At 43.6% G+C, this 17,469-nt stretch overlaps 1 protein-coding gene across 1 annotated transcript in view; it reads right to left on the bottom strand.

Moving 5' to 3' along the window:
- Positions 1 to 1,172: 1,172 nt before the first annotated feature.
- Cntnap2 (contactin associated protein 2) overlaps positions 1,173 to 17,469 on the bottom strand; it is a 1,671,549-nt gene continuing 1,655,252 nt past the window's right edge. Inside the window, exons 23-24 of the mRNA XM_069996967.1 lie at positions 5,077 to 5,157; positions 1,173 to 2,353 (exon numbers count right to left, since the gene is read on the bottom strand). Of these exons, the coding sequence (XP_069853068.1) occupies positions 2,154 to 2,353; positions 5,077 to 5,157 (281 nt within the window). The 3' untranslated portion in view covers positions 1,173 to 2,153. The remainder of the gene's footprint in view (positions 2,354 to 5,076; positions 5,158 to 17,469) is intronic.

Raw genomic sequence — 17,469 nt, 5'->3', positions numbered from 1 at the left:
GTTTTGATTCCATAGTCATTTTGGGAACAAAGGAAAAGTGCTGAGACAAGGCAAAAAGAACGCAGCTGTTGTAGGAAATGCAAGGAACAATACATTTCCATCTGGCAGCATGTTAAATTCAAAAGCACTACCTGAAAAGCAGGCTTAAAAAAACACAAACCGGAAACACTTCGAACCCATAATGTTCAAAATTTGCTTTTTCAATTTGACAGTTCTTAAGATGACCTTCAAGGGCAGTCATCTTGGTGAAGGAAAAGGTCTCTGCTCTCAATATACCAGATGTAGAGGTTACATTGTTCTGGGACTTTTCCATTTTAAGTGCAGCTTATGGAAGAATGATCAAGGCTTTTTAAAATTAAGGGTGTTCATGAGATTCCCTTTTGTCTTGTGACCTTGACACAACAGAGAAGTGAATGAGTCTCCCCCCTTCCCCCCTTCCATGCGGAATGCATCATGTGTTATTGGCAGCTTTGGATAAGGTTTTCCATTAATGAAGACACTGAGACCCTCTAATAGATCAGGCATCCAGAGATTCTTAAAAAGTATGAATATGTAACCCTGGCTAGAATCTCCATTTCCTGGAGCCACACCATCAAACATACACGCTCTATACTTTGTAGACCTCATCTTACTCCTTCAAAGAAGAGGAGGAACGGATGATGTTTGAAGTCTTCAAAATGTTTGAATCTACACAACTTTTAAAAAGAGCTTTTGAATGTATAAGAGGCCAGACTTGCAACAATTATACATGGAAATCATTCTAGAAATAACTTTTGTGTAATATCAAGAAAATTACTTTTTGGATACTTTGAGAGGAAGCATTTTTCTCAGCTCATTTACATGTTCTCTCTTTTTTCCCCCCAATCAAACCAAGGAGTTATTTGTTGAAGTAACTTGGCAAAGTGCCTGATGCAGTTAAGAGGTGAGGTGAATAGAAACAAGCAACCAGCAATGAGCAAGTTAGGGAGCGACTTGACATTCAAAGAGAAGAGCTCTGAACAATGGTTGTATCTCTTTTTCGGATAGAATCATATGCTGTGTAGTTGACTTAGACTATGGCAGTGTTTCCCACATGATTTTTAGAGTATCAGCAATAATAACTTGGCTTTATTGTGTCCTGTCTGGTAGGATTCATATCCCAGGGTGGAAAAAACTCGAGATTTAAAGCAAAATAAGAACAACTAAATTTATGCATCCACGAGGAAGGGTCCATAGTTTTGCCACAAATATAGAAGAAGCAGAGCAAACACACCATACATACGGCCCCTCTGGGGTGCAAGTATCCGTAAATCATCCAATGTGTCGCACGCAAAACAGGAAATCTTTTGTGGCGGCTGGTTGCCACTGTAATATAGCAGATAATTACTGATACTGAATAGATCTAAGTCTACATATGTGTGATAGTAGTATTGTGTAGGACTCCATGAGCAAAAGACAACCAATAGCCCCAATCTACGCTACTTTCCCTGGCACTTTATGACTCCTCTGAAGGTAGACTTTGTGGAGATGGGACAGGGGTGGAACCCATTCTCCCTTCAGCTGCTGATACCAGGCAGGAGGTCTCTGAGAGCAGACAGAATAGATTCTCTTTGCCTTTCTTTCCTTTTCCAGTTGGCAGGACACCAAAAGAAATAGTGGAGGAACACAAACTAGTAGCTACGACAGCCCATTAAATATGCAAAAGGCAGAGAATGTTGGAGCTCATAGAGAGAGATGTACATCAATTTTGTTTTTCCTCAAGAAAAAAAAAATACCCACATTCTAAGGGCTCTTAAAAATGTAGAAAACTTGCCCTGTTATCACGGGTTTTTTTTTTTGTGGTTTTTTGTTTTTTTGTTGTTTTTTGGGGGGAACATCTCTAAACACGCACAAAATAAGACAGATATTACCTACAAATTTCAACCATCGCTTAAACTCTAAAAGCTTTTTTTTGTGTTTTGGATCATTTTTGTTTTCCTGGGGAAGGGGAAACTCAGCTATAAAGAAATATTAAAAAGTGTTTCTTTTTTTTTTTAGTGTGATCAGTCTCAAGAATATATATATATATATGTGTTTGTTGTTGCTTGCCTTCCCCAGCTTGTGCTGCTACGGTCAGGTCGTGTGCTCAGGGGTAACAAAGCGGGGTGCTCTCCTCCCTCCCCCCCAGGCCCCTCTCAGATGAGCCATTCCTTCTTGCTCTCGTCGATGGTCTCTGTGAAGTTGGGGTCGTTGTTCATGATGGCGGCGTCGGCGCTCTCGGCCGACTCTGCGCCTTTGGCCTCGTTGGTGTGGTAGGTGCCCTTGTGGCGGAACATGTACCGGATGAGGAAGACCAGCGTGCAGAGGATGGTGAAGATCACCACGGCGATGACCCCTGGGGGAGCAGGAGGGGGACCAGAGGTTAAACGTGCCTTGTACCGCAGCTCCCCCCCCAGTCACCCCTCTATCCCCCCACCCCGGCCTGGAGGGGGGACCAGGGATGACACCCCCTGAAGAAGGCCCGTTTTTACACCTTTTCTACTTTTCTGACTGGCAGCACTTTCGGGACCACCACTGGGTGGGGGGAGTGGGGGTCACCAAGGACCACAGGATGGGCGATGGTGTGTCTCTGAGCTAGGGGCAGGGCCCGGGGAGAACCCCAATAATCTACACACATCTCCTGATCAGTGACCCAGTGTCTGGATGGGTTGGGATGCCGGAAGGCCTGGGAAAGGGCGCGAACGCAGAGGAATTTCCCATCAAACGCCAGGAGAGAGGAGATGGCTGACTAGCCCAGGCTCTGAATATAGAGACCCCAAAGAGACAGACTTAGATAAAGGCTATTCAAGATTTGCCCCTCATAAACTTCCAGCCAAAAAGAAAAAAGAGTAAATTTATCATACTTAGAGAAAGAATTTATACCCAGAATATAAACAGAGCTCCAACAATCCAATAGCAATAAACCGCACTAGTCTTTAGGAAGAGAAAGAAAGGCTGGGTGCCGGTGGCTCAGCACCTGTAATCCTAGCTACATACACTGAGAATCCAGGTTCAAAGCCAGACCAGGTAGACAAATCTGAGAGAATACTCTTTTTATTTTTTTTCCAATTGACCATCAAAAAGCTGGAAGTGGAGGTGTGGGTCAAGTGGGAGAGTACCAGCCTTGAGTTCAAAAGCCAAGCAAAGAGTATGAGGACCTGAGTTCAAGCTTCAGTACTGAGACAAAAAGAAACAAAGCTAAGATTTAAGCAGATGTACGTATAGCAATAAGCACACAAAAAGATGCTCAGTGTTTAGAGTGATCAGATAATTTCAGATTGAAAGCACAGGGATTCTGCTAGTCACTCACAAGGCTGGCTAAAAACAAAGCTAAGATTTAAGCAGATGTACATATAGCAATAAGCACACAAAAAGATGCTCAGTGTTTAGAGTGATCAGATAATTTCAGATTGAAAGCACAGGGATTCTGCTAGTCACTCACAAGGCTGGCTAAGAAGACTGACATTAATGGGTAAGATTGTGGAGCAACCTGACCTCTCAGATCTTGACTGTGAGACTGTAAAATGGATCAATCATTTTGAAAAACTGCCTGGCAATTTCTTACAAAGTTAAATATCCACTTTGGATAATATGTAGTGATTGTACTTCTAGGAATTACCAAAAGAAATTAAGTCTTAGGTGCATATGGACTTGTGTGAGAACATTTATAGCAGCTTTATACATAATAGCCCACATCTGGAAACAAACCAAGACTCTCTCAGCAAGTAAGTAGAGAAAACAAATTATTCAATGTACTACAACTTGGTAAGAAAAGTAAGTGGATTATTGGCAAGTTTATTCATATAAAACTTTCAAAGTGTTATGTTTCTTGAACAAAGGAAAAAACAACAGATAATACACTAACTCTGGTTATGAAATTCTGTGTGTGTGTGTGTGTGTGTGTGTGTGTGTGTGTGTGTGTACCAGTATGTACCAGTACTAGGGCTTGAATTCAGGGACTTGTGTTCTCACTTAGCTTCTTTTTGCTCAAGGCTTGGGGCTCTACCACGTGAGCCATACTTCCACTTCAACTGTGAGCCACTGGTGCCCAGCACAAATTTATTTAATTTAATTAATTTATTTTGTCAGTCGTGGGTCTTGAACTCTGGGCCTGGGCACTGTCTCTGAGCTCTTCAGCTCAAGGCGAGCACTCTACCACTTGAGCCACAGCACCACTTTTGGTGTTCTGAGTAGTTTATTGGAGATAAGAGTCTTACAGCCTTTCCTGCCCAGGCTGGCTTTGAACCTCGACCCTCAGATCTTAGCCTCCTAAGCAGCTAGCATGACAGGTGTGAGCCACTGGCACCTGGCTACACATTATTTTTATAAAATTAAAAAAAATTAGAAGACTAGAGACCATGATGAAATTATAGCTGAACTTGGGATACTGTTATCTAAGCACCTTCTGAATATATTTAAATTTTGTAGCCTTATATATTTCTGACAGGTGTCAACTTTGTTTCTGTGGGTAGAAAAGCATGGCAGCAGAGCTATGCAGATTGGCTGCCTTGAAAACCCTCCCTATGTTTACAGTGTTAGCTCTTTGCATGAAGACAGGGAACACGCGATTGGAGCCAGCCATAACAGGCAGGGAGAGAAGCAGATGCAGGGTTACTGGGCTTTCAGTACGGATCTGAACACAGGAGATGGCACAGGAACATCAGCTACTCTGCACCCTCCCATCCATGGTGAGGAGGAAAGACCGAATTACTTGAGGCGATCTGGCCTTTTAATTTTCTGATCACTTTTATTGAGATCTGTGAAACCAGACTGGCAAGTGTCCCTCCTACGGTGAGAGGGTAGAGTGATGAGAAAGAACCCCCCTGCTCTTCAGTCTCCACTGCCTGCGTGCACATTCACTTTGTGTGGCTCACCACCGTCATTCCGCGTTCCACCAATCAGCCATAAAAAAGCAGTCAGGTCACTATACATTGTTTCTCCACAATCTCAGGCCACATTTAAATGGCAAATGGATAACACAAAAGTCTGTTTTCCCCTCCTCTAGACTTTGATTGGAAACCATCACCTTCCGTAGGTACGTGGCAGCCCCACCAAAAGTCTGTTCTGTGCCTTGCTCACCTCCAATGATGGCTGAGTTTCTGTTGACTCCATTTCTGATAGCTTGGCCTTGTCCTGGGTTATAGGGAAAATCAGCACTGGCTGTAGAGAAAGAAACAAAGGGTCAAGTGTAAGAGTCAAGAACAGCGTCACTCCCAAATACAACACTAGGATACCTGTGTCTTCACGCAACTCGTGGACAGTTTTTTGTTTTTTGTTTTTGTTTTTGGTTGGTCATAGGGCTTGAACTCTGGGCCTGAGCGCTGTCCCTCAGCTCTTCAGCTCAAGGCAAGTGCTCTACCACTTGAGCCACAGCACCACTTCCGGTTTTCTGGCTGGCTTTGAACAGCGATCCTCAGATCTCAGCCTCCTGAGTAGCTAGGATGACAGGCGAGAGCCACCAGTGCCTGGCTTCGTGGACAGTTCTTATTCTCCCAGATGAACCTCTATTTCAGAGGCACCCATTGTGCTTATTTCCCACAGCTCTCCATCCTTGCGAAAGGCTCAGGTAAACACTATGGTGACTTGGGGGCGTAGTAGAATCTTAGAATCCTGGATGTCCCATTTATACCAACAAGCAGACTAACTTATAGAGTACAACCATCCCTTAGAATGAGGGAGAGATTCATCCCAGGAAACCCAGGTACATGGAGGCTCCGGTTCCTGGTGGCTTGTATACACATCAATTGCCTGCATTCTCTGGTATACTTGAATCTCTAGATTACTTGTAATGACGACCACGGTATTCTTTAGATCCATTGGTATTTTGAGATAGGGTCTCATTATGTATCCTATGCTGGTTTGAGACTTGCTTCAGAACTTTTTATATTCTCCCAATTCTTAGCTGGTGAAGGCTAAGGAGACCTTTGATATTGTTCATTCATTTGAATGGGTCCAATCTCAAATCTAGATAGCTAGAGAAATAAGGAAATGCACATAGGTATCTACCTTCCATCGGTGCTCTCTCCCTTTCCCCCTCTGGATTGTGTAGGCTAGACAGCACAATGAATGCGGAAGAATCCAAGTGTCAGCCCGGAAGGCAAACGTGTTTCATTTCTAGGCTTGTATTTTCAGTTGGTCACGAAACTATCCTAGGTGAATAAAACTGACTTACATCAAAATAGATAATCGAAACACTTCCTTTCTTCTTTAAACTCAAGGCTCTTCAAAGGAGTATTATTTAGTCAATGTGATCTATTCATCCACACACAAATTCACGAAACCTTTTTTGTCCAAGACCAGGACTTGAATTTGGTACCTGATGCTTTTACTCACTGGCTGGCATCTTACCACCTGAGCCATGCCTCCAACCCCTCATTCACTAAATGGTTACAGAATATCTACTATTTGCCAGAGTCCATTGGCACTGTGAGCAACAATTAAGCAGAAATATTGTATTAATGAGGATTTTCCTGCCCTGCCACCCAGTGTGGTCTGCTTTCAGTTTATTTTGGGTCGGGCCTCTGGGAGGGAAAGTCCTGCGAGAAGAGAGAGGAACTTTATTTCATCCATAATGAGTTTGAGGTGCTCATAGGACATATTTAACATTTGGATACTTTGCAAGTGGTTCCCGTTTCTCATTTCCTTTTTATTATTATTTTTTTTATTTTTTTTGTCAGTTGTGGGGACTGAACTCTGGGCCTGGGCGCTGTCCCTCAGCTCTTTAGCTCAAGGCTAGCACTCTACCACTTGAGCCACAGTACCACTTTTGGCTTTTTCTGCTTATGTGGTACTGAGGAACCGAACCCAGGGCCTTATGTATGTGAGGCAAGCGCTCTACCACGGAGCCACCTTCCCAGCCCTTTTAAAAGACATAGGATTCTCCCTGATAAGTGGATGATAAATCCAAAATGTTAGGTGATATGACAAAACTAACAGGACTTAAGAAACAAAGAACTCCCACTCATCTGGTTGAACCACTACCAAATATCCCCATGCTGCTGATCACATATATGGTATATAACATGTGAGCACCATTATATATTACAGACTGTGATAGACAATTTGCTCCAGGAAAGTTAGAATGAACTTGTGACTTTAAATGAGCATCATTATTCCACAATACTGTGAATTTCTGGAAATTAAGTAATCACTTAATCACAATCAAAAAAAAAAAAAAAGAACCTTGGGGAAGGGAGGGAGGGGGGGATGGTAGGGGGAAAACAATGGAGGGGGTAACAATGTTCAAGAGGAAGTGTACTCATTACCTCACTCATGTAACTGTAACTCTCTGTATAGTATCTTTACAATAAAAAAATTTAAAAAAAATTGGTCATTACAAATGAAAATCTTAACACTTAGAAGCATGTAAAAAAAAAAAAAAGACATAGGATCCTCTTGACCTTCTGCACACAATATGACCTTTCAAAATGGGTGAAGTGTAACGACAAAGATTGCAGTGTCGTCCTGGGATGCTGGTGTGTGATGCCCTGTGACATGGTGCCTGCCTGCCTTGGTGAGTGTGGAGGGAGGGCATTGGGCATTGGAGGGTTGCTCTGTGGCCCAGCTCTCCCTTGCGGTAGTGTATTGGTGTTAACTACCAAACTACAGGAAAAAAGAAGAAACATGCAGATGCTTGAAGATATGGCTGGCTTTCCCTCAATTTCTTTGATGTTACTGATCCAAAAGATGACAGAAGATTTGGAAATAGTAGAAGTGATTCCAGAAGAAGTGGCCCCAGGAGAATGACAAGAGCTACAGGAGAGCATTTCAAAAATACCCCAGGATTACCTTGGGTAGAAATGTGGCCTCCTGGACCTGGGGACAAAGGGCTTCTGCAGCCAGAACCTCACCTGTGGCTTCTTCTCTTGGAGTCAATTCTCCAAGTCAGTATTCTGGCTCTAATGGCTTCCAGATACTGCAAATCAACAGATCTTTGCCTATCCAGATGATGCCCTCTGCCCAGACATCTGGTTTACCTTTTCTCTCAAATCTCACCTCTTCCTTGAAAGTATGGTCATGGTTAGATGGCCAGCCCTCTTTTTCTTTCTAATGGCTCCAATCTTAATCCTTCTCTCTTCTTACGTGGTAGCCATCCTCTAAAAGTCAGGGGCCATCTTAATTATGTGCCTCTTTCCAATGAGTAATTGTGTCATGGTAAGGGCAAAATGAATGAATATTCATTGACTGGTAAAATTCAAATCAGCGGATTGGGTAGACATGTATGTAGCCTCTTCCCTAGGATTTTTCATGATGCAAATATAATTTTAAAAGTCAGCTGCCTCCTCTCAACTAAAGCCTTAAAGCAAGATAGCATTCTTATTCTTGCCAACAAAAGAAATAAATGTTATCAGTTAGATATGAAAGGTTCCTTGCCCTCCAGACTTCCGTTGTTGTTAGAAAATAATTAGTGGGAACCCCTCTAGTTGAAACACAAGTACTCATGAAATTCAAAAGCAGAATTATTTTTTAACGAGTGTCTCCTTTTTTTCCATGGCTTTATTTGTAACTTAAGCCTGGCTGTCTTAATGCATGTGAATTCTCACCCCCTTGGGCAAAGCTATTTCATTCTTGCAGTCAGAGTGATTGCTATTTTGATGGATAGAGTCCGCTGTGATGGTCCTTTCTCCTGGGTACCAACATCCTTTTGGAAATTCACATAGAGAAATACAGTGACCAAGAGAATGGTTGAGGCCTGAGGGCCAAGCCTGTTTGTGGCAGGTGATTCTTTCCATGCTCCCCCCTCCCAGGTTGCCGGGAGAGACAAGTGATTTTTGTGTACTGGGGAAAACATGGCAAGTACATCCAGATTTGGAGTGTTCATTCAAAACAGACTAGGAAGACATTGACAAATCTCAAGACCAAACTTGCATCATGGAAACACAAACTATATTCAATACACTTCTCTTGGAGATGGTCAAATAATCCTTAGAAGATGATATAATCATCACCTCAATAGCCACCAAGCGTGGCACAATTTCAGCTCCAGTTCAGTGCCTCCCACAGTGAGAGCATTTCTGTACATTCTCCTTGCTTATGTCTTTCTGTGTGGTCTCCAGTATTATATGCATAGATGTTTATTTTATTCTTTCCCTTCCTTCCTTCCTTCCTTCCTTCCTTCCTTCCTTCCTTCCTTCCTTCCTCTCTCTCTCTCTTCTCTTTCTTTCTCTCTCTCTTTCTTTCTTTCTTTCTCTTTCTTTCTTTCTTCCTTCCTTTTCTTTCTTTCTTTTCTTTCTTTCTCTTTTTTGTCTGTCGTGGGGCCTGAACTCTGGGCCTGGGCGCTGTCCCTCAACTCTTCAGCTCAAGGCTAGCACTCTGCCACTTGAGCCACAGCACCACTTCCGGCTTTTTCTGTTTATGTGGTGCTGAGGAATCGAACCCAGGGCCTCATGCATGTGAGGCCAGCACTGTACCACTGTACACCTTCCCAGCCCACTCATAGATATTTCTTACCTTCTCCCCTCCCCTCCCCAACACAGGACTAACAGAAGCCATATTTGGAGAATTGATGGTGAGAGGTTCCCCCCACCCCCCAGGAGTAGGCTTAGTAAACAACTTGGCAAAGGCTTCAGAGTCTCTCTATGCCTGTAGCACCCCTTTCCCCACACAGAGAAGGCAATGAATTCATTACAGGTCCCCAAAACATCTGAGTCCTGCTTCCTGTTGTCTTTGTCCTTCATAGGAGAAGCAAGGTGACACGCTCATAGCTGGTGCACCCTCCCCTCCCCCCTTCTATTTTCATTCAAAACCAAACTAAAACAGAAGTAACAACCCCACATACTGTGTTAGAGAAAGCCTAGCAGAAGTGATTCCTTATAATTACACAGATTGAGTAGAGTGATTAAAGATGAGGAACTGGACACTTATTTTAGTTTTTATTCTAGTTCTAGCTCTTCCTCACTATGTGCTGGAAAGGTGTTAGGAAAGCAAGCTATGGCCTAGCTAGCTCCTCCTGCATCTGGGTGGGGTGGGGGCTGAGTGTCATGTGCTTTCTCAGCAGCCTAGACAACCAGGACCCTCGAATTCCAGGAACAAGGTCTGAACTCCATCAGCAACAAAGACCCACCCCTCCCCAAGTCCCATTCCAGTTGTTTCCATGTATTGCACGTTAGCACTCTAACTTTCAGGACTGCATGCAACAAGTCACCGCTAGACGACTGGTGTTCTCACACGTCAGACTCTCTAGGGCCCAGTTGGAATCTGAAGTTCTAGGCCTATAACAACATTTCAAGGCTAAATCGAGCAAGAGGCAGAATATCAGACAGTTATGTGTGGTAAAAATCAACCTATCTGCATAAAGTTCTTAAAAGTAAATTAACATGACATTCCTGTTTCTAGAACAATCTGTTTAGGAAGTCATCAAAGCCAATCCCATAAGCCACTGACTCCTATGGCCCTCTGTGAACCTTATGAGGTTAACAGTTCATCTCATTTTGGAAGAACAAGGATTTATTTGAGATGAGGTGATCAGGAAGTGGTGGAGCCTGGGTTTGAACTTGGATGTTGATTTCAGAAACCTTCATACTTAGCAGAATTGTCTCTGATTCTAGGACTTGATCGACACTGGCTCTGTGAATTGATCAGTAATAAAGCATGGTCTTAAGGCAAGCAATCGGAAGCGAATTGTCTTCTCTGAGCTTGATGAGCTATCTGCAGAGGTGGATACATTGTTTTTTTTTAATTTTCACATTTTGATTTTTTAAAAAAATTTTTGAGAAGGTCTGCTGGACATGCCGCTCAAAACCAACTCAGGTTGGTTTTGAACTCGTGATCTTCTTGCCTCTACCTCATGAATTCTGGAATTACGGGCACATCTGGCTGATAAAAGTGTTTTTCTGTTACACAGAGAGAGTCGAAGTTCATGTATTAGAACTGGCTAAGTGAAAAAATTATTTCATTCCCCACGAGTAATAGAAAATATGACCATCTTAAACTTCTGCCTGTATTGATCGTTCATGAAAAGTGTTTTGCTTTTTGTTTTTGTTTTTATTTCTGACAAAGAAATTTTCCACATGATGGCAGTGTTGGTTGAGCAATGTGGCAACTCAGAAGCAATACCATAGAAAAGAAAGCTGACAGTCTGTTGGTAATAGCTACAGACAGACCCTAATGGGCCAAAATGGCAGAGACTGTGACCATTACAGAAACACCATCACCACACCAAGAGCAGTGCTAATTGGCCTCTGAAACATTATTGTCCGAGTAGAAGTTTTGATTGTACTTATAGAATGTGATTAATTAATAAAGTTCAAAGCAGGCTCTCAAGTGCTAGAAACTGACTTAAAAGCCATTTTCCAAGAATAGAATGTTATTGTTTCAATATTCAAATTTCTTTTGATTTGAATTCTTTAGTTTTCAATTTCTTGTCTGTCTCAGTGAGTAGGTAAGGAAAAGACAGAGGAAAAGCATTTTTCTTAAAGATAAATTCAGTGGTGGTTCTTATTTACTGAGTTTTCAAATATGGAAAATTATAGGCTTAGGCTCAGAAACCAATTGCGAATAAAACAGTAAAGTGCACATAAAAAGAAATTGAGATTATCTAACATGCCCCCCCCCCCATGAAAGGCACTAAATGCTTCCGGTTGTCATATATCAGAAACAAAAAAAAAATTAGATTGGATCTGACATCTCCAAGAGAAAATTATCTCCATGGAAACCACGGAGCTTCGGCATTGAAAGTGATCATCTGAGACACTCAACCAAACTGCTGCTATTAATTGTAATTTGATTTAAATTGCAAGGTTATTTTTGCAGCAGGGTTTGGGCTAGATGACATATAGACATTCTGTGCTTCCTTCTTTCTTTGTTTCATTTCATTTTCCTCTCTTTTCCAACCACAGGTTCCAGGGCAGAGAGTGGTTTTTCTCCATTCATTTGTTGTAGCCATTCCCTATTGACTGATAGGTCAGAAACAGAGATGGCTATTGACCTAGGACAAGTCTTGATGCATGAGATCAGAGTCTCAGCATCAGGGCCCGCAGAGCATGGCGTGGGGTTGACTTCTCTCACCAACACCATCGGTCTCTTTGTTGTGGGGGGTTATAATCAATATTGATGTGCACAGGAGGGCAGGAAGAAGGAGGCTCCAATTCAGAGGGGATATTAGAGACCCAGGAGTACCGCTGAGACCCCTGTCCCAGGGAAAACAGAATTTCTCCTGAGGTATCTGTCCTGGATGGCATTCTGGTGACAATCCCCCCTCCCCTCCCCCGCCCCCCGCAAGGTATTGTCATGGCCTGTATAAACAAGGCCTAGGGTGTTGGGATAAAAACACTGGGGTGTTCTTTAGCTCAGAAATTGTTACATCACCTTTCCAGGCCTTTTCTTCTTGAGATACCTCGTTTTCATGTGCCGTGGGAGTGGGGGGTAGGGACAAATTGATTTCTGAGTGCTTTGGTTTGGAGCTTTACAACATGCAAATCACCCAGGACCTCGTTAATATGCAGATTCTTACTGAGTGGGTCTGGGGTGGGGACCTGGGGGTCTGCATTTCTAACAGGCTTGCACAGTGCCCTGGTACAATGTTCCTTTTGAATTGCACAAATGTTAATGGAGACCCTTGGTGGTTTCTGTCTCCAGCTGTTTCTGTGTGCCAGTGTTTTAATTTAATGTGGTGCCTGAGAGGGAATTGAAATTATTTCTTCTGAGAACCTTTCCTTCCACCCTCCTGGCCCTCTAGATGGAATCATTTGTGCTTTTAATGATCTGTATGCTAGAAAGCCTCACGGTTTCATTTCTTGAGTGTGCTCTCTCTCTCTCTCTCTCTCTCTCTCTCTCTCTCTCTCTCTCTCTCTCTCTCTCTCTCCTTGCTCTCACGAAAGTGATCATAAAAATATCACATGAATTTTGAATTATAATTTTTCAGTATTTGAAATGTGTGTGTGAAATCTATTCCTGATCGCTATGAAGAGCAGTTTAAAACATAGAGAAGGGATTTAATAAAAATTACCTTCATCACCATTGTATATCTTGCAAAGGAGCAGAATAAATAACAGAATGCATTTAAAAAATTGGATCTGCTATCACCTGGAAATCTCAGCTTCAGGAAGATGCTTTCTGCAGACCGGATCAAGACACCTTTGCTCTGACAGATCATGCCTTCATTTGTGGGGTATTTGTGTTATTGCTGCTATTTCATCAAAATAAGAACCTGAGCTTTTCTGCTCCTCAGGTTCCAGAAATCTGTAGACAGAGGTTAAAAAGCAGATAAAGCGGAACCTACTGGTACCAGATGGAAGACAGCCAGCTGATTCTGACTACCATAGGGGGAGAGGAGGGAGCAAACCTAAAGTGCTTTTAAAAATGAATTCTGTACATATATGAAGTCTTTTATCAACGTCCCGTTGGGTCTTTGGTTTTGAAATATTCTTTTCAGCTACATTAGTGCAAGTGAAAATTTCCAATCTGTAGACAATGTCTTTTTTTTTTCCCCAAGAAAATTGACTTTGGGATCTAAAAGCTCTGTGCAAAATAGATTTCCTTTTTTTTTTTTTTTTTTTTTGTCAGTTGTGGGGCTTGAACTCTGGGCCTGGGCGCTGTCCCTCAGCTCTTCAGCTCAAAGCTAGCACTCTACCACTTGAGCCACAGTGCCACTTCCAGTTTCTGAGTGTTTTATTGGAGATAAGAGTCTCATGGACTTTTTCTGGTTTTAAACCGCAATCCTCAGATCTCAGCCTCCTGAGTAGCTAGGATTACAGGCTACAGGTGTGAGCTACTGGCACTGGCTTCCATTTTCTTTTGAACTGTTTCTTTTGGAATGAACTGTAGACTACAAGATAGTTGTCTTTGTAAAGGGAAACAAATTATCTGTGGTCATTAAAGCTGCCAAGCGATAATCCGCTTTCGTCCCCTCCCATTCCTTCTGGGTGCTGGCTCATTCATTATAAAGATAGATAATGTGACAACCTTAGTACCAGACTTGTGGCCCTGTCACGGCTTTCCACATTCATGTCAACAGTGGGGGAAAAAACAACATTTAATTGACAATAGCAGCCATTAAAAAAAAGTGGAAAAAGGGAGATGTATGGAAAGTATTTAGACTACGTGTATACAAGTCATGTACTATCTCTCTCTCTCTCTCTCTCTCTCTCTCTCTCTCTCTCTCTCTGTGTGTGTGTGTGTGTGTGTGTGCTGGTATTGGGACCTCATGTTTTCCCTTGGCTAGTGCTCTACCACTTTGAGCCACAGCTCCATTTCTGATTTTCTGGTGATTAATTGGAGTTAAGAATCTCATGGACTTTCCTGCCTGAGTTGGTTTTGAACTATAATCCTTAGATCGTAGCTTCCTGAGTAGCTAGGATTAGAGGTGTGAGCCACTAGTGCCTGACTTATGAGTTATGTACAATTCTAGATCTTTATATTTTATTTGACAGATGATAGAAGATGGTAAAAACAGCTCAGAGTACAGAATCGGAATTCTTTTGATACTTAAGTTCAAATTTTCCATTAGGAGAAAGGAAGACATGCTGGGAAGTAAGGGTGAGCAGGAAATAGGAAGTGAGGGTTATTTACAAATTGAAGTTAACATTACTTTTGCCTATATCCTTTCCAGCTTTTAAAAAGTGAGATGCCTTTTTTTTTTTTTTTAGCTTTTCCAAAGGAGGCTTTTCAAAGCAATACATCTCATCTTCCAGGTTTAACATAACTGCACCCCACATTCACATGGATTTGAGAAAATATATACATTTATATTGTAACACAAACTAGAGTTTCAAAATTAGACTTGTGGGTGAACAGTCAACAGCCGACTGAAGAGTCCTCCCTCCGTTCCCAACAGCCACGCGCAGCGCCCCCTGCACAATCAACAAGATAGCTCAGCAGGGCCTCATTAATGGGGGGGGCATCTCCATCGGCCTAGTGTTTCCCCAGTGTTAGGGGCCACCGAAAAGGACCCCCAGGACCCTGGTTTGGCAGCAGTGAAGCTGGCATTTCCCAGCAGTGGCCTGGAGGATTTTCCTGGGAGAACTCACGCTGGGACCCCCAGTACCATCCTGTAAAATGCTGAGCCCAGCGCGGGGTGCGGTGAGCACGCGTGTCCTGGAGAGATTCAGTGACATGGAAGCGCACACCTGCAGAGGCCGGGCACGAAGACCGCTCGAGACAAGCCTGGGCCCCACAGGGAAACCCTGGGTCCGAAACGAAGAAGAAAAGTGCAGAGCACGCCCCGGAACCGCCCAGCTCCACCCCGCGGCACGAACCGAGGCTGCGACCTGCTGGAGTCGCCGCTTCCGCCGTCCGCAGAGGCGTCACCATGGCAACAGACGCCACGGGGGGGGGCGCCGCGCTCAGCCAGCCCCACGTGACAGAGCCCAAAGGCTGAGAGACGGTCAGGCCGGGCCTGGGGAAGATGGGCAGGCTGGGAGAGCCCTTCCCTCTGGGGCAGGGGTTGGAGGGTGGCGGGTAGAGAGAGAACCATCCAGGATTCCCACTTCAGTGAGGTTCAATATGTACCGTTAGGGAAGCAGAGAAGGAAAGAAAGAAAGGAGAAGAAAAAAGGAAGAAAGAAGGAAGCTAAATTCAAAATGAGAGAAGTCATGGGAGGGAAGAAATGACAGTGTAAGAAATGCTCCCCCACAGGAGCCTACAGTAGCTCACACCTATAATCCAAGCTACTCAAGAGGCTGAGATCGGAGGACTGCAGCCCGAGGCCAGACTAGGCAGGAAAATCTGTGAGACTCTTATCTCCAGTGAACCACCAACAGCTGCCAGTGGAGCTGTGTGTGGCTCAGGTGGTACAGCACTGGCTGTGAGCACAAAAGCTCAGGGGGAAGGTTAAGCCCTGAGTCCCAGGATTAGTGTGTGCCCATGTGCGCGCATGCGTGCGCGCACACACACACACACACACACACACACACACACACACACACAGAGTTCTAAATGGAGAAAGTATACCAATATGCTTGGTGCTTTTGTGGGGAAGACAGAATTTGAAATATTTGCAGGAAAAGATGCCATGAGCGAAGGAGGAATCATAATTTTTCTTTTCCCTTGAATAAGTCTGCAGGACGGTGTGGGGGTTTCCTTGTGGGAGAAAGTGACAAACAAGATGCTAAAAAAAATTAAATAGAAGAGATAAAACACATGAATCATGCAATCTTGGCATAAGGGTGAAAGAAGAGGTCTGCTCAGAAAGAAAGATGTAATTCTAAGAGCTGGAAAGATTACTCGTGTTTCTTTACGATGACTCGTAAAGAAAGCCAACTACCAGCTTGTATTTACAAAGAAAATTGAATCGATACATGCCGTTTTTAAATGTTCATCCTATCCATAACACTTTTGCACAGGAAGATGTAAAAATATTTTATCTTCAGATGGTGGAAAAGAAATCTGGAATGTGGACAAGGAATCAAACTCCTTAAAAATCAGCTCAAAATCTGGGTGTGGTGGGGTATGCTTATCATCCCAGATACTTGGGAGGTCAAGATAGGAGGATCTCGATTTGAAGCTGGCCTGGACAAAATTGTGAGACCCTATCTGAAGAAAACCAAAGGACTGAGACATGGCTCAAGTGGTGGAGTGCTTGAGGCTCTGAGTTCAAACTACAACTTTGAAAACAAAACGAAATAAATACATCCTGTAATACATAGGCGTATATATCGTACATCTATATATGTATAATTATATGAAGGCTCCTCATCTCTAGCCAGCTGGGAGCCAGGGCTCTCAGGCAAGGACTTCACTTTGAAGGACGCTTGGTAGAACAATCAGGCCAAGCCAGAGCTAGTTAATGCTCACTCCTCTCCCCTCCCCTCCCCACCTCTCCCCTCCCCTCCTCTCCTCCCCTCCCCCCTCCCTCTGGCAGTACTAGTATTCTTTTTTTTTTTTTTTTTTTTTTTAGTCAGTTGTGGGGCTTGAACTCTGGGCCTGGGCGCTGTCCCTCAGCTCTCCAGCTCAAGGCGAGCGCTCTACCACTTGAGCCACAGCGCCACTTCTGGTTTCCTGAGTGGTTTATTGGAGATAAGAGTCTCACAAACTTTCCTGCCCAGGCTGGCTTTGAACTACGATCCTCAGATCTTAACCTCCTGAATAGTTAGGATTACAGGCATGAGCCACCAGCGCCTGGCAAGTAATATTTATTACGCAGGAACTCTACCACTCAAGTTGTGCCTTAGTTCCTTTGTACTCTGGTTGTTTTGAGATAGGGTCTTGCTTTTGGTCTAGGCTGGTCTGGGCTAGAATCCTCTTGAATTCAGTCTGCCACCTAGTTGAGGTGACTGGCGGACATCAGGAAGCCCAGCTATAGCTAAGATGACATCTTGTGATCTGCTTGCCTGAGCAGGCCTCCTGATCTTCTGGATTTCAGCCTCCTAAATCGTTGGGATTACTGGCAGGAGGCACTGTACTGGTTCTGAGTTTACCTTTATACTCTTCCCGTTCCACCCCAATGCCCACTTCACACCATTCCTGGGAAGAAATGGGGCTTTCATGCATGCCATTGTTGTGTGGTTGAATATGTGACCATGAGATTCTCAGTCT

This window comes from Dipodomys merriami, unplaced genomic scaffold (assembly GCF_024711535.1).
Source record: "Dipodomys merriami isolate MVZ:Mamm:240054 unplaced genomic scaffold, mDipMer1.0.p SCAF_5, whole genome shotgun sequence".
Taxonomy (NCBI): Eukaryota; Metazoa; Chordata; class Mammalia; order Rodentia; family Heteromyidae; genus Dipodomys; species Dipodomys merriami.
Note: the sequence above shows the minus strand (reverse complement) of the source record. Positions and strands in the feature narration are given on the sequence as shown.